The sequence below is a fragment of the Dermochelys coriacea genome, chromosome 3 (genome assembly GCF_009764565.3).
Source record: "Dermochelys coriacea isolate rDerCor1 chromosome 3, rDerCor1.pri.v4, whole genome shotgun sequence".
NCBI lineage: Eukaryota > Metazoa > Chordata > Testudines > Dermochelyidae > Dermochelys > Dermochelys coriacea.
The window spans coordinates 57,480,649-57,506,549 of record NC_050070.1 but is presented as its reverse complement, the minus strand read 5'-3'; the positions used below and the strand labels follow the sequence as shown (position 1 = coordinate 57,506,549).

Genomic DNA, 25,901 nt, shown 5'->3' with positions numbered 1-25,901 from the left:
ACCTCTTGGATGAAGAGAAGACAGCTACATTAAACAATGAGGTCTGAAATCCCTGGAAAATCTCACCCCCCCCCACAACTGAAAGCATTGCTTTTGTGTTATTCTAAATTCAACTTTTGCATCTTGCTCTCAAAATTGGACAGGCATTGGAAAAACAAATACCATCTGGGTCTGATTAAAAGAGCGGCATCTCATCAGTACGTCGATGGAGTCACAACCCAAGTCATCTTATTATTTACCACAAAAGCATCATATACTATTTGAACTCTGTGGGTATCCCACATAAGAGATCCCATGGGACAGAAACAAATACCCACAACCATCCTATGGGACTTCTAATAAAGCTAGAAACAGAACATCTCCAAAGTGATACTATATACTCTAGCTAGGGACTACAGGCTATTTAACTAAACCTTATTTTCAATGGTATTACAGATTGCTGAGAGACCTCAAAGGATCAACATGGACACTGTTCACTAAGAGGAGATCATCAACCAATGTTGTAATTTCTACTCCATACCAGGCTGAAAACCTGATGGGCAAAAATCACAGAAGATTAGTGTTGAAAGAGACCTCAGGAGGTCATCTAGTCCAACCCCCTGCTCAAAGCAGGACCAGCCCCAACCCAATCATCCCAGCCAAGGCTTTGTCAAGCTGGGCCTCAAAAACTTCTAAGGATAGAGATTCCACCACCTCCCTAGGTAACCCATTCCAGTGCTTCACTACCCTCCGAATAAAATAGTTTTTCCTAATATCCAACCTAGAACTCCAGCACTGCAACTTGAGACCATTGCTTCTTGTTCTGTCATCTGCCACCACTGAGAACAGCCTATCTTCATCCTCTTTGGAACCCCTCTTCAGGTTGTTAAAGGCTGCTATCAAATCCCCCCTCACTCTTCTCTTCTGCAGACTAAATAAGCCCAGTTCCCTTAGCCTCTCCTTGTAAGCCATGTGCCCCAGCCCCGTAATCATTTTCATTGCCCTCCGCTGGACTCTCTCCAATTTCCCACATCCTTTCTGTAGTGGGGGGCCCCAAACTGAATGCAATACTCTAGATGTAGCCTCAACAGTGCTGAATAGAGAATAATCACTTCCCTCAATCCGCTGGCAATGCTCCTTCTAATGCAGCCCAATATGCTGTTAGCCTTCTTTGAATCAAAGGGCACACTGTTGACTCATATCCAGCTTCTCATCCACTGTAATCCCCAGGTCGTTTTCTGCGGAACTGCCGCTTAGCCAGTCGGTCCCCAGCCTGTAGCAGTGCATGGGATTCTTCTGTCCTAAGTGCAGGACTCTGCACTTGTCCTTGTTGAACCTCCTCAGATTTCTTTTAGCCCAATTCTCCAATTTGTCTAGGTCACTCTGGAGCCTTTCCCTAAACTCCAGCATATCTGCCTCTCTCCCAATCTTAGTGTCATCCATGAACTTGCTGAGCGTGCAATCTATCCGTATCATCCAGATCATTAATGAAGATGTTGAAAAAAAACGGCCTCAGGCCGACCCCTGGGGCACTCTGCTTGATATCGGCCACCAACTAGACATTGAGCCGTTAATCTCTATCTGCTGAGCCCGATGATCTAGCCAGCTTTCTATCCACCGTATAGTCCATTCATCTGATCTATACTTTTTTAACTTGCTGGCAAGAATACTGTGGGAGATCGTATCAAAAGCTTTGCTAAAGTCAAGATATATCACGTCCGCTGCTTTCCCCATATCCACAGAGCCTGCTATCTCATCATAGAAGGTAATCAGGTTGGTCAGGCATGACTTGCCCTTGATGAATACATGTTGACTGTTCCTGATCACCTTCCTCTCCTCCAATTGCTTCAAAATGGACCTGCTTGAGGACCTGCCCCATGATTTTTCCAGGGACTGAGGTGAGGCTGGCTGGCCTGTAGTTCCCCAGATTCTCCTTCTTCCCTTTTTAAAAGATGGGCACTATATTTGCCTTTTTCCAATCATCCAGGACCTCCCCCGATCACCACAAGTTTTCAAAGATAATGGCCAATAGCTCTGCCATCACAACAGCCAACTCCCTCAGCATCCTCAGATCCTTTAGATCCGGACCCATGGACTTGTGCATGTCCAGATTTTCTAAATAGTCCTTAACCTGTTCTTTCACCACTGAGGGCTGCTCAACTCCTCCCCATACTGTGCTGCCCAGTGCAGCAGTCTGGGAGCTGACCTTGTCTGTGAAGACAGAGGCAAAAAAAAGCATTGAGTACTTCAGCTTTTTCCACATCATCTGTCATTAGGTTGCCTCCCCCATTCAGTAAGGGTCCCACACTTTCCCGACCCTCTTCTTGTTGCTAACGTACCTATATAAACCCTTCTTACCCTTCACATCCCTTGCTAGCTGCAACTTCAATTGTGCTTTGGCTTTCCTGATTAAACCCCTGCATCCTTGAGCAATATTTTTAAACTCCTCTCTAGTCATCTGTCCAAGTTTCCACTTCTTGTAAGCTTCCTTTTTGTGTTTAAGCTCACCCAAGATTTCTCTGTTAAGCCAAGCTGGTCACCTGCCATATTTGCTATTCTTTCTGCACATCGGGATGGTTTGTTCCTATGCCCTCACTAAGGCTTCTTTAAAATATAGCCAGCTCTCCTGGACTCCTTTCCCCCTCATATTAGCCTCCCAGGGGACTCTGTCCATCATGGAAACATGATGCTTGTACATAGCTTCAAAGTTGGGATTTGAGTTCAGAGAAGATTTTTTTCCCAATGACTAGATGTTTTAATGGTGACCAGCTATTGTTCCCAGAATTTTCAAAATGATGTACAGTGTTTTAGTGGCATGATTTCCCTTGAAATTAATACGGCAAACCTCATGTCCTGCTTTGAAAATATAACTATTTTTTGGAATATTTTTGTTGTTGCTAAAACCATACAAAAAGTTTATATTAATATCCTAGGCCTTAGTTATGGATTGCTTGTTACTCCTCTCATCACTTTACAACAGCAAAAATGCTCAGTGGTCTGCTAATTTCAATAACCAATTTTTCTGGACTGACTGATGAGCAAATTCACATTATCCTACATATCAATTGAGTATTTACACCATGGGCTAAATCCTACTCCTACTGAAGCCAATGTGAGTTTTACTGTTGATGTTAGTGGGGTCAGGATTTCAAGCTATAGAAAACAAGAATTCTTAGACAAAAATACTGCAAACATTCAAAAATTCTCTGTTAAGACATACTCACATCTAATTACAAAATCTGTCCATAGTATTTGGTTTCCCTGTGGCTTTGAACTACACTAGCTTTAAAGGTGAAAGTTCAGAAAGCATCCATTAAATGTTTCTATTCAACATAACAAGTACAACTATATTTCATTTAAATTGCTGAAAATGTATTCGTAAAGCTTATGTAAACTAAATACAGTGTTTTATAGTGCAAAGATAATTAAATTGTTTTGATTTATAATTTAAACAAACAATAGATATGGCAGATTAGATTAAGAAAATAATGTAGTTGGTTGGTTGTTTGTGGAAATTAATACTCTTATACAAATTACAATTTTGATTTGAAAAATAAGAGTTTGATTTCACGATTTGCATCCTAATTCATATAATTTGAAATTTTATGTCACCATCTCATTTGCAATCTGCAGAATGGGCAAGAAATAAAAGTAGTATATTTTAGCAGATGATAATGAAGATTAACAATCAAGTGGTGCTCCTTCACCTCACTTAACACTGCAGTGTTATTATCAGCATACTGAGGACTTTTGTAAACAATGACATCAGCTTGAACTAAAAATAGGGGAAGAAGAAGCCAGAAGCAATTATAAACTGCAACACACAATTTGCATGGCATATATGAGTATAGGGGCAAAAATGTCTACAAATACCAAAGCAGATATGAATGTACAGACATGTAGAAGACTCATATGGAGAAACAAACAAAACTGACAAAGTTCACCAGCACAGATGACAAGAAATTCATAAGTCTTTACTTTATACCTTTCTCGTTCTGGTGAATGCAAACTAGTATCTGGTCTCAAGCAGTTGGTACTAGCACTCCTAGCCCTGTCAAGAGAGGGCTGTAGTTCACTAGTGCCAGTGCATTGCATCCAATGGTAGAAGAGAAAGAAAAAGAAAACAAAGAAAGGAACACAATGTTAGATATTAAATAATAAAATAATGTTCTCTACATAAAAATGTGGTATCACAATGATTTAATTAATAAAGGTGTAAAAGAGCTGACTAGATGACAATACAAATGTTTGTTTAAAAAATAAAACCAAATGAAAGATTATGTTTGAACTTGTTTGCATAAAAAATCTCAAGTATCTAAGACCATAAAAGGAGACTAAACAATATATACTTATGAGAAAGTGGAATGGGAAATACTAAAACAATACATCTAAATATTTATTACTAGTAACAACTGCTATACCAACACAGAAGGACAGGATACAGTATATCTCAAGTAAAAATACTTTAGAGTGAAGCTAATTTACTTTAGAAAACTATATTACATACTAAACAGGAAGGGGCACTTCTACTCAGTTCTTACCTAACCAATAGTTCGTCTGTAAATCTTGGTATTTGTGCATTAAGGCAATCACGAAGGAGTGAAATATCCTGTCTAATCACTGATTTGGTTTTAGCACATGCAGGCAGAGTTGAGCTTTATAAATTAAAATTATTTAAAATAAAAATAAAATTTAATTTCACATGTAATCAAAACCATACACATAAAGAACGAACTGAGACATAAGGAAAAGAAAACTGTAATACTACTTAACTCCAATACTGACATTTCAGTAGAGTTTAATGATAGAAGAATTCTAGACAATACAGAGGTTGCAAGTGTTTGTCACTTATGTGAGAGTTAATTTTAGATAGTTGAATCTAGTTATGTTTATAAGTATATGTTTTTATCTGTTAAAGTTTTCTGGAAAGTACCACTATATTATTATAATGTGTATGTTTGTTTAAATAATTTAAGTGAATATTTACTTACCTGTAAATATTCCAGTGAGTACCATTCTCTAGTAAAGGCATCTTGGGTGGTAACGTTTTATAGTGCCTAACAGAATTTCTTGAATGTGGAAGAACAGAAGAAAACAAAAACAAAAACAAAGCATGCCAGAAACGGAAGTATAGGTAAAAGTAGAACAATGTTAACTAGAATGAAGACTATGTAATGTGCATAATACTATAGCAAGTTTGAACTGGTATATGCATAGATTTCTCCATGTATCCTTTTCTTGGTTCAACCAACATGTAATTTCAGGACCAGATCTCCTCAGTAAACCTACTCACATAAGTAAATTTAAAGTAACATCGTAGGTCCGAATTTTCCTCTGGAACTAAAATACCTTGGAATTTTTTCAATTTTTGATTAAAATATATTAGCTGTTGTAAAACATGAAGTTGCTATTTTTATGCTAGCTATTTTTATATGTCATTACTACTTTATTTTAATCTACATTGTGTGATTTAATGATCCCTTCTAGTTATCTATATGATAAATTAAATGCCTACTAAAACACACCTTTATATACAATATCACAAACTAAACCACAGTTGTATTAGTATTCAAAAATGTCATGTGTTAAAGTCCTTTACAGGTGGTATACTAGGGGCCAGGTTCACAATGGGACTTTAGGCATTGCAATGCTGAGTACTATGGCACCTAACTTTTAGACTAGAAAGTCACTTGTTTTCACAATGCCTGAGTTAGGCACTTAGGTTCCCTATATGGGGAGAGATAGGCCGCTAAGCATAGGATTCACAAAAGGCAGCAAACTAGGTCAGGGTCATCTAAACTAATCAATTAGAATGCGATGAGAGGGTGTGTCCTGAGCCCTGCCTCTCGTCGGGTATCTAAGCTGTATCTTGCCAGAAATGCTACCAGTGGTGGTGATGCCAGTACTTTCCTTTTAGCCCAGTGGTTAGAACACTCTACTGGGATGTAGGAGACCCAGGTTCAATACCCCCATGTTTGATCAGGAGAAAGGATTTAAATAGGGGTCCTCCCATCACTCAGAAGGTTGCCCAAATGTGGATGTGTGGCTCCTTCAATCTCCCCTGTTGATGCTGTCCCACTTGGATAAATAATTAGAGAGCTTTTGGAGCAGCGGGGCTGGATCCTGAGTCTTCCACCTCCCAAGTGAAAGCCCTAAACTCCAGTCATAGAGTTGTTCTCACATACACTCTCTTTCTCTGGCCCAATGACTATTTAAGTACTTAAGCCAAAGTGGAACAGCTTCAAGAGGAAAGAGAGAGGGAGCGACATATAAGAATATCCCATAGCTCAGTGACTAGGTCAACATCACCTCATGTTCAAATTCTTTCTTCCAATCAAGCAGAAGGGGGAATTAAACCAAGGTCTCCCACTTCCCAGGTGATCATTCTAACTACTGGGCTAAAAGTTATGAAATAGATACCAGCCCCTCCCCCCAGGAATTTGAAAGGGTCCTGATCTAGTTAGCAAGCTCAGAGCTTGCCTACCAGATCGAGCCTCACAGGTGAGACAGGCAGGAGAACACCTATCTTCCCGTTGGGGCTTAAGGCATCTGGATGTCTAGAATGATGCAACAGTGCACATTCTCAGAGGCAGAAACATAGGTTCCTAGGCATCTTTCACAACAAAAATGTAGGTGCCAACGAGTTTAGGCACCTACAAGATTAGGTGGCAACTGAAGGGGGTTTAAGAATGCCAGTGGCACCTAAATGTCCTTTTGTGAATATATCCATAGATCACATTAAGTTAAACAGCATTAATAATGGTGAGTTAATTTTAAAAATATTGGAATTGGTTTATCCATCACCAAGGTACAGTACCTCTGTGGTATTAGTGTATATGTACACAGAGCTAGCATGCTAAAAACAGAAGTGTAGCCACAGTGCCAGGAGGGGCTAGCCAATCCAAGTGCAGGTAGATCCTCCCACTGTTCACATCACTGAGGCTACACTTCTATTCTGATTGAGCTAGCACACATACGTCTCCTCAAGCTAAGAATTACACCTCCAGTTTGAAGCATAGACATACCTTTGGATGACAACTGTTTAACATAATAAACCAAGGCCACAGTACATAACATTTTAGAACTAGGAGTGTGAAGTGTTTCCCTAGCCAAGTGAAACTCCAGGAGAAATGTAAAGGCAGAATGTGACTACCCAAATTTTAATCTGTTCCACATAGTGCAGTTAACTGGAATTAAAACAAACTTTTATGGAGTGTCCACACATTGCACCAAGGGAGGGCTCTGGTGGGACTGGCAGGAGAATACGCTCCCTGGAGGTGCTTGCCATTGTTGTTCCTCTTGATAGCATTCCTTGACTCCACATGGGATTTACAGCTGGGTGCATTTGTATCCCTGTATCTGAACATCTCCATATGTGAGGGATTCTGAATCCTGATTTTAAAGCTTGGACCATCTCTAATTAATATCACATACACACTACATTCTAAACTAAAATTATCAATAATAATAAATACAACGCAATACAATAAGATGTCTAGAAGATAAAAATTTATTACTACAGCACTATGCCCATAGCATGCCTAAACTTTATAGTTACACCAATGTAAATGAGTGTGCAGAAACAATGCCAAACAACATAGATGCCCAATAACGTGTTGAGTGGGCATATGAGACAATGGCATCCAAGCTATTAGTCTTTTTTGGACTCTGAATTTAATGGGAGTTGGATCAGGCCCCATCAGCCTTGTAACTCATTTTAGCAACCAATTTATGGTAGCCATTATTATACTTCTATTGCTGTGTGTTGGGCTAGCTATTATGCATAACAGTGTGTCATCATTGTATTGATAACAGCACTTCAGAGTGACCACCTGGCACATTGTGGAGCATCTACTGTCGAGTTAACCCAACGTCCCAAGTACATGCAGCAATATGCAGCAATAAACAAGCTGTTCAATGGATACTGTCATATTTCATAGCTCCATTATATTACTGCAGCGTATAGAACTATTATATAAATATACATATCAAATACATTATTAAAAGTACTATACTGTTAGTACAGTATCCAATTTTTTTTAAATAGGTGTATTTGGTACTGAATTTGAAAGTGAAGAAATAACAGTAACTAGAGCAAGGCATAACCTAGGCGAGTGCTGTGTGAACTTACACGAGTGCACCTCCATTCTGACCTGTATCCTACTTGTGGACAATTTGTCAGAAGACTGCTGATCATGCTAAATTGTGTTGAGGCTTTGTGCTATAATTAAAACTCCATTAAGGGCCAGATAAAATTCACCATATTGTGTTTCATATAAAAACTAAGTGAGAATTTTGAATATTTGCAACTCAGCCATTTTAAAGTAATTGATGACTTGTAAGGGGAAAGGAACAATTACAGACTCAGAAAGAGACAAGGAGATGCAGAAGTGCGAGCTGAAAAAAGAAAGGCCAGAAGAGGGAAGTGAAGGAAGTCCCATGAAGCTGACATAAAGGGAAAGGGGCCAAGAACAACAGAGAAGCAGGGACTAAAATGGCTTATTAAATGTTGAAACCCAGAAACACTGAAGCACGAACTTCCTCAGTCACAGAAAGTTAGCCTGTAGTTCTTTTCTAATGATAATACTTTAAATTTGCAATGAACTTTACTGGAACCATTGCACTGATGCTGAAGTTCTTAAAAACTATATAATACTTTCTAAGTATTATACAAAAAGAAAAGGAGTACTTGTGGCACCTTAGAGACTAACAAATTTATTTAAGCATAAGCTTTCATGAGCTACAGCTCACTTCATCGGATGCATTTCCGATGAAGTGAGCTGTAGCTCATGAAAGCTTATGCTCAAATAAATTTGTTAGTCTCTAAGGTGCCACAAGTACTCCTTTTCTTTTTGCGAATACAGACTAACACGGCTGCTACTCTGAAACCTAAGTATTATACAGTGTAACAGAACCTAACCATGAGTTCGTCTCTCCACTATCATTGATGAGACCTGGAAAATTAAAATTATCCTGGACAAATTTGTGAAACCCATTGTTTAGGGAAGAATCATGCAGACCAGTGGTGCATTGAATTGCATGGTTTTACAGGGTCTTTTCCAATCCTAATTTTTAAGGTTAAGTAAAATTTAGAGAGTACTGACCTAAACTTTTATTAATGATCAGTTTGTGAGTAGAAAAGTAAATACTTGTTTTCCTTAATTCTCATAACTGTAACACCTGCAAAAGAGCTGATTGCACACAATGACACTCATATTTATAAATGTCACCAGAAGAGGAGAAATAGAAATAGATATACAAAGATTGCAAGAAAGTGCTGCCAATTTATCCTAACAAAAATAAAATAAAATTGAAAATGCTTGTATTCTTAAAATTAGATCAGAAAAATATTTTTCTTTGCTTACTAATAACTAATTTGTTTAGTCAAATTTTAGATTTGAATTAAAGTGATCACTGTCTAATTGGATGTACCAAAAGCATGGGAATAAACTGTGACTACACTTTTTCTTCCATTTTTACACTCAAGTCAATGCTTTTTCCAGATTTGTATTTAACTTCTGTGTTATATAACCAGAGGTAGGCTGGTGAGATTGGGTTTTGTTTTTCTTTCACAAAAATTGATCAGGTAGGTTTTGCTTTTGCAAACCCAAGAATGGTTCACATCAGGATTCCATATTATCCAAAGCTCCATAATTTAGGAAAGGGTGTCAGGATGAAGATGGGCTCCAAGCTGTATCTGAACCCAACCTTTAGCAATATGTGGGAACCAGGGTTGAAATGAGATGGGAAACTTTAGGTCTAGGGCTCCGATGGGGTGGTTTAATCCTGGTTCCTTCTTATACCAACCACCAAAGCTCACCACGGGTTTGGGTGTCAGATAATGTAAAAAGTTCAGTTTTGGCCCATCTCTGCTAGAGACACTCCCCAGATCCTCAGTTGCTGTAAATCAGTGGTCCTTAGAGCTTTCTGTCTATACAGTGCATAATGAACTATAGGATTCAAGCTGAATACATAGAAAGACCCAGTTTTTTAATATGGCCACAGCTATTTCTTATCCAAGGGAAATTGGAAATCAAGCACCCGATTCACCAGGGTGTTACTCACATTTTATGTCAGTGTAATTCCATTGAGATTACAATAATGAATTGGTTTAAATCTGGTGTAACACAATGGCTGCATCAATCAATGTGATAAACCATTGTGTTACACCAGAGTGTTAGTAGACAACGATTACATAAAACATAACCAACTCTCAGCAGGTACAATATGACATACTGCCAAAGTATCTAACTTTTTGATTTATTGACTTATTTGTTTAGATTTATGAACTTATTTGTTTTCACTGTCTGCTAAATAACATGAAGTAATTGCTTATTACAAAGATTCTGAGTAAATGGCTTCCAGTTTAAAATGTGAAGAGAAGTTTCAGGGATTTCTAACTGCTAACAGGTAGCCTGTGTACTCTCATCACCAGTATGCTCTAGTTAGGCTCTAAAGAGTAGTGTTTCCTGATTTAAAAAATTGTAATTAAATAAAATCTTCCAAATGGGAATCCAGGGAGATACCAAAACTAAAGATGTGTCTTCTTTGAGGTATGAAATATTGCCTCGTGTTGCAAAAGCATTAAAAATTAGTTCAGACGTTACAAGACCTGATCCTACAAACATTTACTTATATGTTTAAATTAAACATATAAGCAGTCCCATTACTTCACTGAAGATCCACCTCCCTACAGAATAATTTAAATTTGGGGCTCAGCTGCATCTGTGCTGGGTCCTTTCTTTTTGAGTTCTTGAGTACTGTAGGACCTACTGAAACCTGGAGTCAATGTGGAGTATTGCAGTCTCTGGGATTTGGAGTCCTCATGGAATATAGCGAACTTATCAATTCAAAGGGTGGAAATGCCCTGGCAGGGCCCAGCACAGACAAAACCAAAACTAAAATTCTAAATGGAAGGTAGGACACAATGGGTACATCTACTCTGCAAAAAACAAGCAACCAACCACACAAACCAAATGAGAAAGTTTCAGAGCCTGGATCTACAGACTTGGATCTACAGACTTGGGCTTGCAGGGCTCATGCTACATTACAAAAATAGCAGTATCGACATTCCCACTCGGGCTGGAACTCAGGCCCTGGGACCCACCCACTTGCCAGGTTTCAGAGCCTAAGCAGAAACATCTACGGTGCTAGTTGTAGTGCCGTAGTGAGAGCCATGTGAGCCCGAGTCTGTAGACCTGGCACTAAGGCTTGCTGTCACAGGTATTTTTTTTTTTTTTGCAGTGTAGACATACCCAAGTGAGAGCTGTCAGGTGAAGCACAGTGACATGCAACCTTTGTTTATCTAGCCATGTGCTCTTCTGAGGAATTTTCTTCAAGTTTGTTGTCAAAACACAAAAAGTGTTTATTAATTTTACATAATAACAAAGGAAAGAAATCAAACAACCATAAAAATCCAAAAAACACAAAAGAAACTTTATAAAACCACTATAATACTGCCATGCATTGAAAATCACACCTTTTCTGACTAGACAGGTAATCTATCACAAAAGTATATGCTGCAAAAATATTTTTATTATTTAATTTCAAATGTGACTGTTCACACTTATTTTACCACAAGGCTTTCAACTGCTCTAATCATAACTATCAAAATAAACAAACATATGTAAAAATCTTGATTAGTTCTTTTTAAAAAAAAAATTAATGGCAATTCAGTTACGTGTTAAGAAAATGTGTCCGTTACTTACTGTAATATTAATAAAGCTAAAGGAAATGATTGGGCTAGTGAAGTACACAGAAACTAACTATAAGAAATCATGGTTATCGAATTCCTGTATTTACCTGGTGGTATGTAGGCACTCTGCACTTCTTCCTCGTTTTGCTCTGGGCAGCATAAGAAGCTCACTGCACAGACAGGATGGGTGGTGAGTGAAACAGATATAAATATGAAGCATTAGATGACATGAGTTATGCAAATGATATGCAAATGAAAACATAAAAAAGAAACCAGAAAGCTCGCACTGAGATAGCTGTCTTGATAGCGTTCAAACCAAAACAAATTACAATGCTGCTCTAAAATATAAGCAATAAAGTGCCTATGACAACTATACAGTCAGATAATACTTTTAAGTGGACATCTAATTTTGTCCTTTTCTTTTTTTAAATTTTGAAGTTACTTCAGAGTTTTTAATATTAAATATTGACAGGATTCTTTATCAAATTACATTGCTACAGTAATATTCTAGTTCTTAAAGTAGGTATTTATTAAAACATGGCAGCATAATAATAAAAATGGAACTGTAGAACCTCCATTTTTGAACCCAGACAAGAGTGTGTGCGCGCAGAAGAGTGGTGGGGAGTTATAAACTTAGTTTTATGCTCTAGTGAATAAAGTGTAAGGAGCATCAACTCATCATTTTGGTGAAAAGAAAAATATTTGTCCACCAAAATATTAAGTTTATTCAAAGGTAGATTCTGATCTAAAGCTTTTTAATTATGATATTTTGTTATATATTCCCTTACAGAAACAGAAAATGTGTTAATCAGTTATCAAAATCTCCTTTCTAACCATTTCTATTTTACAGTCCACTTACTCCATTATTTCAACCAGCAGTATATTACAAGAGCCAAGTGCTACAGCCAACAATATACCTACTGTAAATTAATCATTTCCATATTTAATAAACATGATTGTGATAACAGCATGTCCCTTTGGTGATTTCTGTGGGTATCTGCACTTCAGTGCAAATCACAAAGAGAAGTCCCAGAATCTCCTTATTGTTATTGACACCAAAGTGAGGCTAAAGTTCATGAAGATGCATCATTTAAAAAGAATCAAAGAATCATATGAAGTACTATGGTAACAGAGGGAGAAAAGATATAAAAATTATGCGAAGTGGAAAAATGCTCAATTACTTTCATACTTCATATTGTCATGAAACTATAAATTTCACTATGGAAACTGGTATAAGCAATATTTATGTAATATAATAAACCAGGGCAATCAAAATCACGACTTAAATCTCACATGTGGATTGCAAGTTTGCATCTGGAACTACAGGCCTAATTTTGATGCAACAAAATATGTTAAAGGTGAACTGAATTGTTTTTCTTAAAAGGAACAAATAATAAAACTATTTAATATCTCATATCATTAGCAGAATTTATGTGTAGACTTCCAAAATTACAAATAAATACAATATAATTTAAAACAAAGTAATTGAAAATAAAATTCCTCTTTTATTTCTTGTACACACAAAGGGTTCTGTGTTTCCCTTGAAGGATTTGAGGACATTACAAAAGCCAAAGTACTGTAAGGATTCAGGTCCATGCATGGCTTAGTTATCAGAGGGTATGTCTACACTGCGACTAGATGCCTATGCCAGCTGACTCGGGTTCACAGGGCTTGGTCAAAGGGGGCTGTTTAATTGTGGTGTAGACATTCGGGCTCAGGATGCAGCCCAAACTCTGGAACCCTTCCACCTTGCAGCGTCCTAGAGCCTGGGCTCCAGCCCAAACCTGAAGGTCTACACAGTAGTTAAAAAGCCCCTTAGCATGAGCCCCACAAGCCAGAGTTAGGGCTGGCATGGGCCCTGCAGGTTTTTAACTGCAATATAGACAGACCCAGAGACAACATAAACTGTTATAGGAGAAACAATGAAGAGTCCTTGTGGCACCTTAGAGACTAACAAATTTATTTGGGCATAAGCTTTAGTGGGCTATAACCCACTTCATCAGATGCATGGAATGAAAAATATAGTAGGCAGGGATAAATATACAGCATGTGAAAAGATGGGCATTGCCTTACCAAGTGGGGGATCAGTGCTAACGAGGCCAATTCAATGAGGGTGGATGTGGCCAATTCCCAACAGTTGACAAGAAGGTGTGAATATCAACAGAGGGAAAATTATTAGAGGAAAATTACTTTTTGTAGTGACCCAGCCACTCTCAGTCTTTATTCAGGCCTAATTTGATGGTGTCAAGTTAGACTTAAAACAACGCTTCCTCAGTTCTCTTTCCCTAGTGCCCCTACTCTACTTGCACTACATTGATGACATCTTCATCATCTGGACTCATGGGAAGGAGGCCCTTCAGGAATTCGACCAGGATTTCAACAATTTCCACCCTATCATCAACTTCAGTCTGGACCAGTCCACTCAAGAGATCTACTTCCTGGACACAACAGTGCAAATAAGTGATGTCACATAAACACCACCCTATCCCGGAAACCTACTGATTGCTATACTTACCTACTTGCCTCCAGCTTTCATCCAGACCCACATTACATGATCCATTGTCTACAGCCAAGCCCTAAGATACATTTGCTCCAATCCCTTGTACAGAGACAAACACCTACAGGATCTCTATCAAGCATTCTTAAAACTACAGTATCTACCTAGGGAAGTGAAGAAACAGATTGATAGAGCCAGGCAGGTACCCAGAAGTCACCTACTACAGGACAGGCCCAACAAAGAAAGTAACAGAATGCCACTAGCCATCACCTACAGCCCCCAACTAAAACCTCTCCAGCGCATCAAGGATCTACAACCTATCCTGGAGGATGATCCCTCACTCTCACAGACCTTGGGAGACAGGCCAGTCCTCACTTACAGACAGCCCCCCAACCTGAAGCAAATACTCACCAGGAACTACACACCACACAACAGAAACAGTAACACTAGAACCAATCCCTACAACAAACCCCAATGCCAACTCAATCTGCATATCTATTCAAGGGACCATTATAGGACCTAAGTACATCAGTCACACCATCAGGTGCTCATTCACCTGCACATCTACCAATGTGATATATGCCATCATGTACCAGCAATGCCCCTCCGCTATGTACATTGGTCAAACTCGACAGTCTCTACGCAAAAGAATAAATGGACACAAATCAGACATCAAGAATTGTAACATTCAAAAACCAGTAAGAGAGCACTTCAATCTCCCTGGACACTGAATAACAGACTTAAAAGTGGCCATTCTTCAACAAAAAAAACTTCAAAAACAGACTTCAACAAGAAACTGCAGAATTGGAATTAATTTGCAAACTTGATACCATCAAATTAGGCCTGAATAAAGACTGGGAGTGGCTGGGTCACTACAAAAAATAACTACTTTTTATAAATATTATATTGCCTTATAAGGCAACTCCCATCTTTTCATGTGTTGTATATTTATCCCTGCCTACTGTATTTTTCACTCCATGCATCTGATGAAGTGGGTTATGAAAGCTTATGCCCAAATAAATATATTACTCTTTAAGGTGCCACAAGGACTCCTTATTGTTTTTGCTGATATAGGTTAACACGGCTACCCCTCTGAACCCTGTTATAGGAGAAGCACTACTGAAATCCAAAGGCAGAAAGGGAAGTGAATTTGGTTCATAAGTCAAATCTTAAGGTTCTTGATCAATATTTACTCTATCTTCATTCAGTCAAAGTTTGCCTGTCAAGGACTTCAAGATTTGGCCCATTGAAAATAGTGATATAAAACACCCATGCATGGGATATAAAATAGCAAATAAATACAGAATACAATTCTAATTATTTCCTCAAATTGAAAAAAAATCATACTGGTAAGGTATTGATATTCTCATAATTTATTATGTTTTTGACATATTTACAGAAAAACGTATTCCTCTAGAAAAGCATTTTTGAAGGAGATACTAGATTATGTATATGAACGTGGAGATTACCACATTTTATTTATAAACAAATGGATGGAATAGAACACTGAGAGACCTATTTCACTGAGAATCAGATAATGATACCTGAATTCAAAGCAGTCAGAATTATGACACAAAACTAGATAGCTTTCCCCAGTTATTTTTTATTAAAAAAAAATAGCAGCACAGGCAATCCCAGTTCTGTTGCAAATATATCACAACTTGTTGCTGAACAGTCCTCTAGCTGGAATTTTATATGAGGCCATGATTCACTTTCCTAAATCGAAGGAATTCTAAGGATTCTCTGTTATTGCTCCTTCATAATAATTTAAAAATAATAGTTGAAATTCCTGAACAAAGATTATGAAGGTTATTACCAGGAACTATTCAGAATATCCCATATTGATTTGGGTGCTACCATAATACAAATAAATAACTAGTAACAACTTGTATGGGTATAATCAGATGCAATTAATAATTGTAGATTATTTCAGGCTTCGGGATAGCAGGAAGTTCTGTGGATCTATCCATACCTTTCCAGTGGATGCAATATTAGACAGATAGCAGCAGGTATGGATTTTGATGAGAACTTCTGTTAATGAGTGAACTTATTGCAAGAGCATATCAAGTAAAGAGTCTTTAAATTCTTAGGTTTCAGAGTAGCAGCCATGTTAGTCTGTATTCACAAAAAGAAAAGGAGTACTTGTGGCACCTTAGAGACTAACAAATTTATTTGAGCATAAGCTTTCGTAAGCTACAGCTCACTTCATCGGATGAAGTGAGCTGTAGTTCACGAAAGCTTATGCTCAAATAAATTTGTTAGTCTCTAAGGTGCCACAAGTACTCCTTTTCTTTTTTTAAATTCTTAATCTTCTTCCTTGGTAGTAACTGCAACAGGCTCCCCCTTAAGATGCCTGTATTACTCACTGATAAGTTTGTGGTTCTCATGGGACCCACCACTAGAGATAAATAAACAAGAGTTGTATAGTGCTTTGCAAAATGACTGCAGTGCACCTCAAGTGGGGGTCGGGGGGAGGCGTTCTCCAGCTTGCCAGGGAAAGAGGAATAGTGCTTTATGGGTGGAGGTGGGGGTGGGAGAGGAGCTCAGAAACGGCTGCAAAAAGAGGAATGGGTCAGCGTGGTGACGCTGACTCATCCTCAGGTACCATCAAGGGTTTGGGAGTTGAAAAGGGGCAAGCCTGGCAGGAGTAGCCCCTTTCCCCCAAACCAAGTGAAGCAGCACCCACCTTCCCTCTTCTTGAGGTGGCAAAATACCAGGTGTGGTTAGGACCTGCTGTAGGCATCGCACTAGCCACTCCTTTCCAGGGGGGCTGGGAAGGAATTTTTTCCTCACCACCAGACTGGCCTAGGTGGAGCGGAGGGGTTTTTCACCTTCCTCACAGTGGGTTCAGGGAAAGGGAGTAGGAAAGGGAGTTAGGCTATGATGTCGCAACATGTTATGTACACGTGGGGCGGATGCCCAGGGCAGGTATTCCACAGGGAAGTGACCAGATAAATGGCTTTGTAAAGGACTTAAAAAGGAGGTGTTGGTTAAAGGAGAGGAATGGGGGAGGGGGAAAGGGAGAGCCAACCCCGCCTTCCTTATAGCATACCTTATCCTCCATTGGAGGGGGGGAATGGTAAGGTCCCAGCAAGGGTTGGCTGGAGCACCTGGATGGGAAATGAAGGGGGGCTGGTGGAAGCCCCTGGACAGCTATTGAATGAACATGGAGTTACCTACACTGTATAGGTTTATCTGCCAGGTAGTGTCAGACATCTAATAATGAAGTTGTGGCCTGATTAAAACCATATCAAGTGTCTCCTGTCCTCCTTTCAGAATAGCTGGTCAACAAAAGTTTTTTACGGGTGGGAGTGAAATGAGACTGATGCAGCTGATGTCTCTGGGAGAAGAAACTCCTGGCAGAGGTACAGGGGCCCCTCAGGATAGCAACACCTACTCACTCCATTTATCCATCAAAAGCTGGCTTCTCACAGCAAGAGGAAGAGAATGGAAAACTCTCTTATCCCAGTCAGAGTCCCACCCTAGCAGCACCCCTCCCTTGACTCTGCTCTGATGGCTTCTGCTTCAGAGAGAATCAGACCAGAATCCCAAAGCCCTTCCATCCAAGCAGGAAGGGAGGAGATGTAAATATGATCCAACAACACAGTCATGAATTTTGTTTTTGACTGTGGGATATTTTGCATACACTTATTGTCTAAATTTGCGCCTAGGAATTATGAGTCACCCTTCAATGTCCCCTGCCCCCTTTCAACCTCTACTTACAAAGAATACTAAGGAAAATGGTCAATAAACATATTTTTGAAAAATATGTTTATTGAGTATATAACTACTTTTACTATAAAGAATAAAATGAAACGTACATATAAGGTAGAAAACACTGCAGTGTTAGTGTCTTAACTGTAATACTGATTTTTTATGATTAAAAAGCATTTCAATTCACCTCTAAGAAGAAAATCAGTGGTACAATCCAACTTATACAATTCTGTACATATTTCTTGCCTAATTTTATTGTATGCCATGGTAAAACAAGTCTCAAGAAATTAAAACTGTCAACAACACTTATTAATGCCTAGATGCAAGTTATCTCATTTAAAATTTGAAAAGGCAAGATCATATACAAAACTGAATTAGGAATCACTCCAGAGGCCATTGGCTATTAAATTACTATGTTGCTTCAAAACCGGACAAAAGTTCCAGAAACATTTTCAGTTTTATTCCCTTCTCCCATTTCTGCACCCTACTACAGATGGCATTGTTTATAGTAGGCTTGAGGAATCATTTTAAAATAGTAACACCAGGACTGATTTTGTCACCCTTATTCACACTGATGGGACTATTGACAAAGTAAGGGTAGCAGAATATAGGCACTATGATTTAGCTATATAACATTTTCCCACGAAATAATTAAATGACCTACAAATATGAACAACCAAAGTCACCATTATGCTTTCAAGTACTCTACCAAAATTTGTTCCTATGATTTCTTTGCATAAACAAGGCAAAATTCCTGGTTTATTTTTCCTTCCTCTTTTCATATTCTATGCTACAAAAATTATTTTCAGTATGAATATAGAACCTATTCCTTATCTGTTGTCTAATACTAATAAAATCACCTTTTCTCTCCTAGTGCCGTAATCATGATTGTTCTTGTCAGTTATGACCATTCCTTTCCCCTTTCCCATTAACCCAAATGTGCATTCAAACAAGTACATTCAAACTCTAGCCAAAAAGACAAAGACACTTCTATACATGTTCATAAGTTTAAGTTGAAAACATACCTTTCATGATCTGACAAATACTGACTATCCATGTCTCTGGACCTGCGATCAACTGGACTTCGTGAGGCATCATGGTGTCTAGTTGGAGAACGTGATCTTCTCATTTGATGAATTTCATCTAAACTCCTAGAAGTGTTTATATAATACATATATGTATGATGGTTTTCTTCTCCTCATAGTTAACAGAATTTAACAGGTTACATGGTTACAAGTTGCCTGCTGGAAAGTTTCTCCTTAATGTACGACTTTTCAAAAATATTAGCTCTTTGGGGGAAAAACCCCATTTAGCATGGGTAACAGCAATTTTTACCCTTTTTAGAATTAAATCATTTGTGAACACAGAACTCAGCAATGTTAATGGGGGACATGTTTTGTATTTGGAGAATAGTTTGAGAGAACAGCTAGCAAGAATTCATGTTGAAGTTTATGGTTTTATAGTTTCATATCTAGGTTTCCAAACGCAGAGTCCTGGCCTGTGGACCCTGGTCAGTGGAAAGTCCTTGCAGCAGAAAGAAGTGTCTGTGTCTGCCCTTCAGCAAGGGTTAGGGTGGGACCACAGGTAGTCTGCACTATCCCTAAAGCGTGTGGCACTGCATAGGAAGGGGGTGTGACTGTGTACCTCTTCCGGAAGTTTCTGACCTGCTACGGAGTCTGACCTAAAAGTTCTTTTCCTGTGGTGAAATTCCTGATGAAGAGCAGCAGTGGGAATACCACTGCTCACTTGAAGGGCTGACCCTCCTGCCCCCGCAAATTAGGGACTGTAACTGCCACTCTTACAGGAGGGACAAAGCTGCAGCCCTCTGTGCCAGTGGGGGTGAATCAAGCCATATGTTTTTACTGAGTTTCAGTGTTTGGCTGACAGATTGAAAGTTCCTGACTGTTTTTCCAAGAAGAGCTCAAACTTTGTTTTCTAAAAGGGAAGTGAAGGGTTGTCTGGCCTTTCATCTAAGTGTGAGGAGCAAAAAGAGGGGTTGGCCTCATAGCCTGTGCTGTGGCAGAACAGATTTCTTAAATGCAACTCAATCTTCCACTGTAAGGCCAGGAAAGACTGGTGCCACTCTGGATTAAGTCATTCTGGGACCAGCATGTGATTGGCACTGAAAAAAGTCTCTTGTACTCATCTATGGACCAAGCAACGATATCTGCAACACAAGTTTTGTCTACACTAGAACACATAGTATCTTTGTTACAGTAGCTGCCAGCATCAATACTACTATTATGTTTATACAATCATATGAGCAGGGCTCTATCATTTTTTACCACAATGTCAAAATGCATGAGCCCTGTTTACACTAGTGGCTAGTACCAAGTATAACTGCAGTATTGCTAGCTGTTGCTCTATTGCAGGTACCAAGATTTCTAGTGTAGACACCTACAGAGGACAGAGGAGGGAAAACTGAGAATGAGTGGATGAGGCTATGGGTTTCAAGAGAGATTCAGAGAAGCTCCTTCTCCTCTCCCTTTCTCCATACAGAGGAATGAAGGAGGTTTGTCAAGTTTTGAGTCTACCAACCCTGGCAATTACATATATAATTAGGTATTTTACTGTTTTCTCTCTAACTAAACAAATCCCATAAAAAATCTTAGAATGTAATTTGTAGGAATTGGTAACTTCAGATTACTCTTAATTGCAAAATCAGTTCATTCATGGTTATTAATGGTATATTGTTATTTATTATTTATAGCACCCATGGTGGACTCACAAAAGGCACAGTCTCTACCTGAAAGAGCTTCCAATTTAAATTTTAGATACAACACAATGAACAAAATGATAAACAGTAGGGAGGATGTCAGGTAAGGAAAGATTAGGGTTACAGTATTGCAATTAACAAGGAAGTAACTTGATGGGTGATTTAAATAGAGGACTAAGGATGTGGTAGGCTTCAAACAATTTATATGCTTCAATATTAAACTAAGACATGAAGAAAAAGTAATACACTGTGAAAAATAATAAAGAGTTCAATCAGATGAAAGTGACATAGAATCTCTGCTTGGTTACACAAATTTTGAATCACACAGTGTTTCAATAACTAATGTTGCACACTTGTAAACCCTACCTCTGTAATGGCACATTTGGTAAACGTGAACGGGTCCTGCCCTGATCATCACCACGGTGAGGAGATACAGATCGTGAACGATGATGTGTTGTTCTTTGCTGTTCTGGCACAGTTAACGTTGTAGATCTACTTTCTCTAGTATTAGATCTATAACCTACTGGTAAAAGTGCAACAAAATGATGTTAGACAGTAAGGATCTGGGTTTACGAACAGGCAGATAATGGTTGGTCTTTCCAGGAAAGCACATCTAAATGATTACAAGATTTTCAAGTAGTCATTTAGCTATTGTAAATCCTGAAATGTCATGCAGCCAGGATTAATTACTAGCATTACCTTTAAATGTAATGTGTGTATATGTATAGAGGCAGAGAAACTGAGAGGCGTTTGGGTGCATACTGGGGAGGAGAGGCTTGAACAAGTCACGTGAATTGGGGGATATTACCTAAAATCTAATGCGTTAGATATTGCTGCTCACTGGAGGTCACTTCTTCAAATGACATGGCAATTGTTCTACACTGTGAATCCCAACCTCATTCAGTGTTTGTTTTATGAAATCAAAGCAATTTAGGTTATTTTCATCTAAACTACCTGCCCACCATGAATGAAAGAAGCAGCTGGTATGGAACAGAAGAGCATCCCTTAGATAAGAGATGTCCCCTGAGCCAGTTTCAGATGAGTTCTAAGTGAACCGGACCAGAGCCACCCTTATTGCAATGAACATAAAAGTACTGACATTACGTTAAACATAGTAATTGGATACCAGAGATATTGCAAGTAATTTTCCTGTGAATACTATGAGTGAACAGCAAATGGCTTGCTAAGTAAAAAAAATTTTAAAAAATTGTTTAGAATTAAAAATCACTATCAGGATGTTTGTCCAATTTTAAAAATGGCTTCAATCAACATATCCAAACAAAAATACTTGAGCAGCAGCTTCTTGTTCATTTAACCGACAAGAGTAGTATTCAGCATATAATTTTTGTTCTTCTTTAATATTTACATTATGGCAGTACCAAAATCCCCCCAAAGGACTGTGGATACACTGCTATGCAATATACAAACCAAAGATTCACAGAGTTTGCAATCTCATGCAACAATTGAGCACATGGCATACCTGAATGAATGCTTAGATTTTGGGGAAATCATTAGCTATTGCAAGGAACAATCTGAACTCCTGCTTTAGCAACAGAGTGGAAAGAGAAACTCATTTTGAACAACTGTTATAATTTTTAAAAGTCAAAACTGGTTCTGTATTCACATGATTCTGAGATGTTTAATACCACAAAAACATGTAACGTACAAAGGTGGCAGCTCTCTTAAAACAACACTTTCCCCTATTCTATTGTACTTTGGCATTGTTACTTCAACACCAAGAAACAATTAACAATGGTAAGAATAACTTTAGCATAGAGCTTCGTAATTGCCATAACAACAACATAGTTGGTAATGTAACCACTGAGGTAGCAAAGGGACAAAGAGAGGCCTTGGAAGAAAAAAAATAAATTCAATTTTCTTACATATTATAGGATAGATTATGCCACCCTTACTCATGCTGAGGAGCACCTTAATCCCAGACTAGTCCTATTGTAGTCAATAGCACTACTAAGGAAGTAAGATACTACTTACTTAGTGTGAGTAAGGCTGGCAGTATCTGGTCTTAAAAGATTTGGCAGTGGGATTCCAGGAAGAGATGTTGGACAAGCAATCTGAATGAAGTGAAGTAGTTTGGGGTTTAGAGATAATCTGAAATCCTGGCCCCATTAAAGAAAATGAGAGTTTTCCCTCTGGATTCAGTGTAAATTATCAACATAGAGGGAGGAGCTGATATGTGACTCAATGAGCTTGCCCAATGAAAGGGCAGAATCCTGAAAGACTTCAGACAGAAAAGGAGGAAGAAAAGGAGTACTTGTGGCACCTTAGAGACTAACAAATTTATTAGAGCATAAGCTTTCGTGAGCTACAACTCACTTCAGTGAAGTGAAGTGAAGTTGTAGCTCACGAAAGCTTATGCTCTAATAAATTTGTTAGTCTCTAAGGTGCCACAAGTACTCCTTTGCTTTTTGTGAATACAGACTAACACGGCTGCTACTCTAAAAGAAGGAGGAACTCCCAACAGATAGGAAGGGAACCATGAAAGCAAGAATTGCTTCAAGGAGGGAGTGATCCATTATGTTAATGGCAGTCATTTCATGTCAGTCATCTATCTAGAAACCTTTAAATGGACCTTATGGCCATCTGATATTGTATCTCTGCTAAATATATGTTTGATTCCACATACATGATATATTGTTTCAATGTCTAGAATATACCATTTGTAAATCTCTTTTTTAAAAGTGCAAGTTAGGATAAAGCAACAAAATATGGGATCTTAATTGATTTTCCTCACTTGTAGATTGTCTGATAGCAAGTTTCAAATGTTAAGTTTGGATGCCATTAGAATTGCACCAAATAAGAGAATCAAATATGAAATCGTAGAATCATAGAATCATAGAACATCAGGGTTGGAAGGGACCTCAGGACGTCACCTAGTCCAACCCCCTGCTCGAAGCAGGACCAATCCCCAACTAAATCATCCCAGCCAGGGCTTTGTCAAGCCTGACCTTAAAAACTTCTAAGGAAGGAGATTCCACCACCTCCCTAGGTAACGCACTCCAGATGGAAAGATGGAAAGAGAAAAAAGAAAAAAAGTGTAGCAAAAAGACTCACATCAGGACCATATCTTACACACACACATCCTTTAGCTTTTGTTTAATTATCTTGTTATCACTTCACAGATGTCTCCAACCCAATAGCCATCTGATACTGGATGTGTGAAAGTTATTTTCAAAAGTAATTTGGGGAAGTAGCTTCTCAGGCAATCTGAGATTGATGCATAACACTGACAATGTTTTCAAACTGCAGCAGAAGAGTTGAGTCTTACCTGCTGTTTAACTCTAATTTGTGTGTCTTAATATAAGTTTAGCATTGCACCTTCCTTTATCAGACCATTATTTTTTTTCATTTATAAAATTTGCCCTTTCCTTAGAGTTCAGGCTGCATGCACAAATGTAGTAAAACATATAACTTCACATATATATATATATATATATATATATATATATATATACACACATACACACACATTTCTTCCAGACAGAAAATTAGAAGGAAACCAACTCTACAAACAGTCTCTCTCACCCATATCTGACAAATATCAAAGGAATGAAACAGGTTATACATATTAAGTTCTGAAGGCCAGTTAACTTGGGCTCTGTCAGATCAGCTCGTAAAATGGGTTTGCATGAGCTGGTAGAACTAGTTTGGAAATAAGTTTCTTCCAGCCGGCCTACTCACATTAATTTAGCGACTGTTATTATCAACTCAACTGTCATGGATGGCAGAGACTTCAAAAGCAGAGAGGTGGTCTCTGTGACAGCAAAGGCCCAAGTTACATATGGCCCATGAATTCTTCAAAGGTACAATGGCATACTTAGGCACCGAACTCCTAATGACTTTCAGTAGGACTTAGGCATCTAAGTGCTATTTGAGCATTCAAAAATGTATTCCAATGAGTGCTGCTGTCATATACATTTTGAAAGACTGCTTCGTGGGATGGAGGATAAGTCATTGCAGATGGGGAATTGTTGCCCAGAATGAACTGGTAAGTGAAAAGCCCCATATAGTTTAAAAAAGGAATAGTGCAGCTTTAGAGATGAGTAAGGGATCACACATGCCAATATCTGCACCCCCATCTGCAAAAGGAAAAAAAATAATGTGAAAAAATAATGGAAATCATTTTATTTAAAATATTTTTCTATTTAATTTGATGAAAGAATGAAGAAAATCACTCCATTAAATGTAATACTAGTGCTACAGATATTGGGACAAATTCTCTTCTTCGTTACGTGGGCACAACCCTATTAAAGTACTATTGCTTTAAATTGATGTAAATGAGAGCAGAGTTTAGCCCATTCAGCAATGTAGTGATATTTCACACAAATGGCAAAAATGCAATGAATAACTACGTACTGCTGTTTGTAGGTTATTTTAATCATAGATTAATAAGGAGAACTTTTCAAATACTACCATATTTTTAATATGTTCAGTAACTTTCACAAGTAACTTTTACATAGAAAACCTGATTAGCTTGGGTGGGTAAACAGCAACCCTTTACTAAGTCTGCCATGAATAGGAGTTTTAATCTTGTGATTTGTGGCAACTGCCAATGAAATATACTTTAAGGTATGGTATCTAAAATATGCCCCGATGTTTTATTATATTGAATATACAAAGGGTGCTACCCTAAAGTGAGATCAAGATATTCTCTCTCTATATTTATACATTTATGCACATTTACGGTAATGATAATTCATGAATGCTTATGAAAAGTATAAAAGATATAGCCATGCCACATGCATTTGAATTTGCAACCATGCGTTTTAAATATATTCCATGGAGGATTGCATTATATCTGGTTTTCAAGCAAGAAGCAAAATAAAAAAAATGCAATGGAAATTGAAATTGTAATTAGTATTTTAACTGAATTATTAGAATAAAAATTGTAGTTTCACTTATGCTTAGAGCACTGTGAAGTAACAAACAAACAGCTTTGAACCATCTAAATGCAAAATCCAAACAGTCACATCTAAACAGAAATATTAATTAGTACATAACAGTACATTTTAATTTAATTTAAAAGGAAAGACACCACAGAGTAATAAGTCATACTGTTTTCTCCATAATACAATCTCCAAAACCAGCATCCTTCAGGAGTCTGGAAAATTAGAGGGGGAGGAGGGAAGGAACAGCAAAAAGAAGCAGGACCATGCTCTTCACCCACGCACCTGGAGGAACTACTCCAATACCATCATCAACATCATAATCTGAGATGTCACTATCACTGATTCGCTGAGATCCTGCACAACAGTAAGGCAAATAAATACCTGTATATCTGG

General features: G+C 38.2%; 1 protein-coding gene across 49 annotated transcripts in view; it reads right to left on the bottom strand.

Annotated features, from left to right (window-relative positions):
- RIMS1 (regulating synaptic membrane exocytosis 1) overlaps window positions 1–25,901 on the bottom strand; it is a 490,129-nt gene that overhangs the window by 155,674 nt on the left and 308,554 nt on the right. For 11 of the 49 annotated variants that reach the window (XM_043510483.1, XM_043510486.1, XM_043510457.1 and 8 more), the window contains exons 16-21: window positions 25,791–25,862; window positions 20,968–21,124; window positions 18,911–19,036; window positions 11,782–11,844; window positions 4,971–5,048; window positions 3,965–4,054 (exon numbers count right to left, since the gene is read on the bottom strand). In XM_043510483.1, coding sequence (XP_043366418.1) covers window positions 3,965–4,054; window positions 4,971–5,048; window positions 11,782–11,844; window positions 18,911–19,036; window positions 20,968–21,124; window positions 25,791–25,862 — 586 coding nt within the window. Of the gene's footprint in view, window positions 1–3,964; window positions 4,055–4,970; window positions 5,049–11,777; window positions 11,845–18,910; window positions 19,037–20,967; window positions 21,125–25,790; window positions 25,863–25,901 lie in introns of those variants that run through there. The other 38 variants (XM_043510490.1, XM_043510464.1, XM_043510489.1 and 35 more) reach the window with 9 other exon arrangements.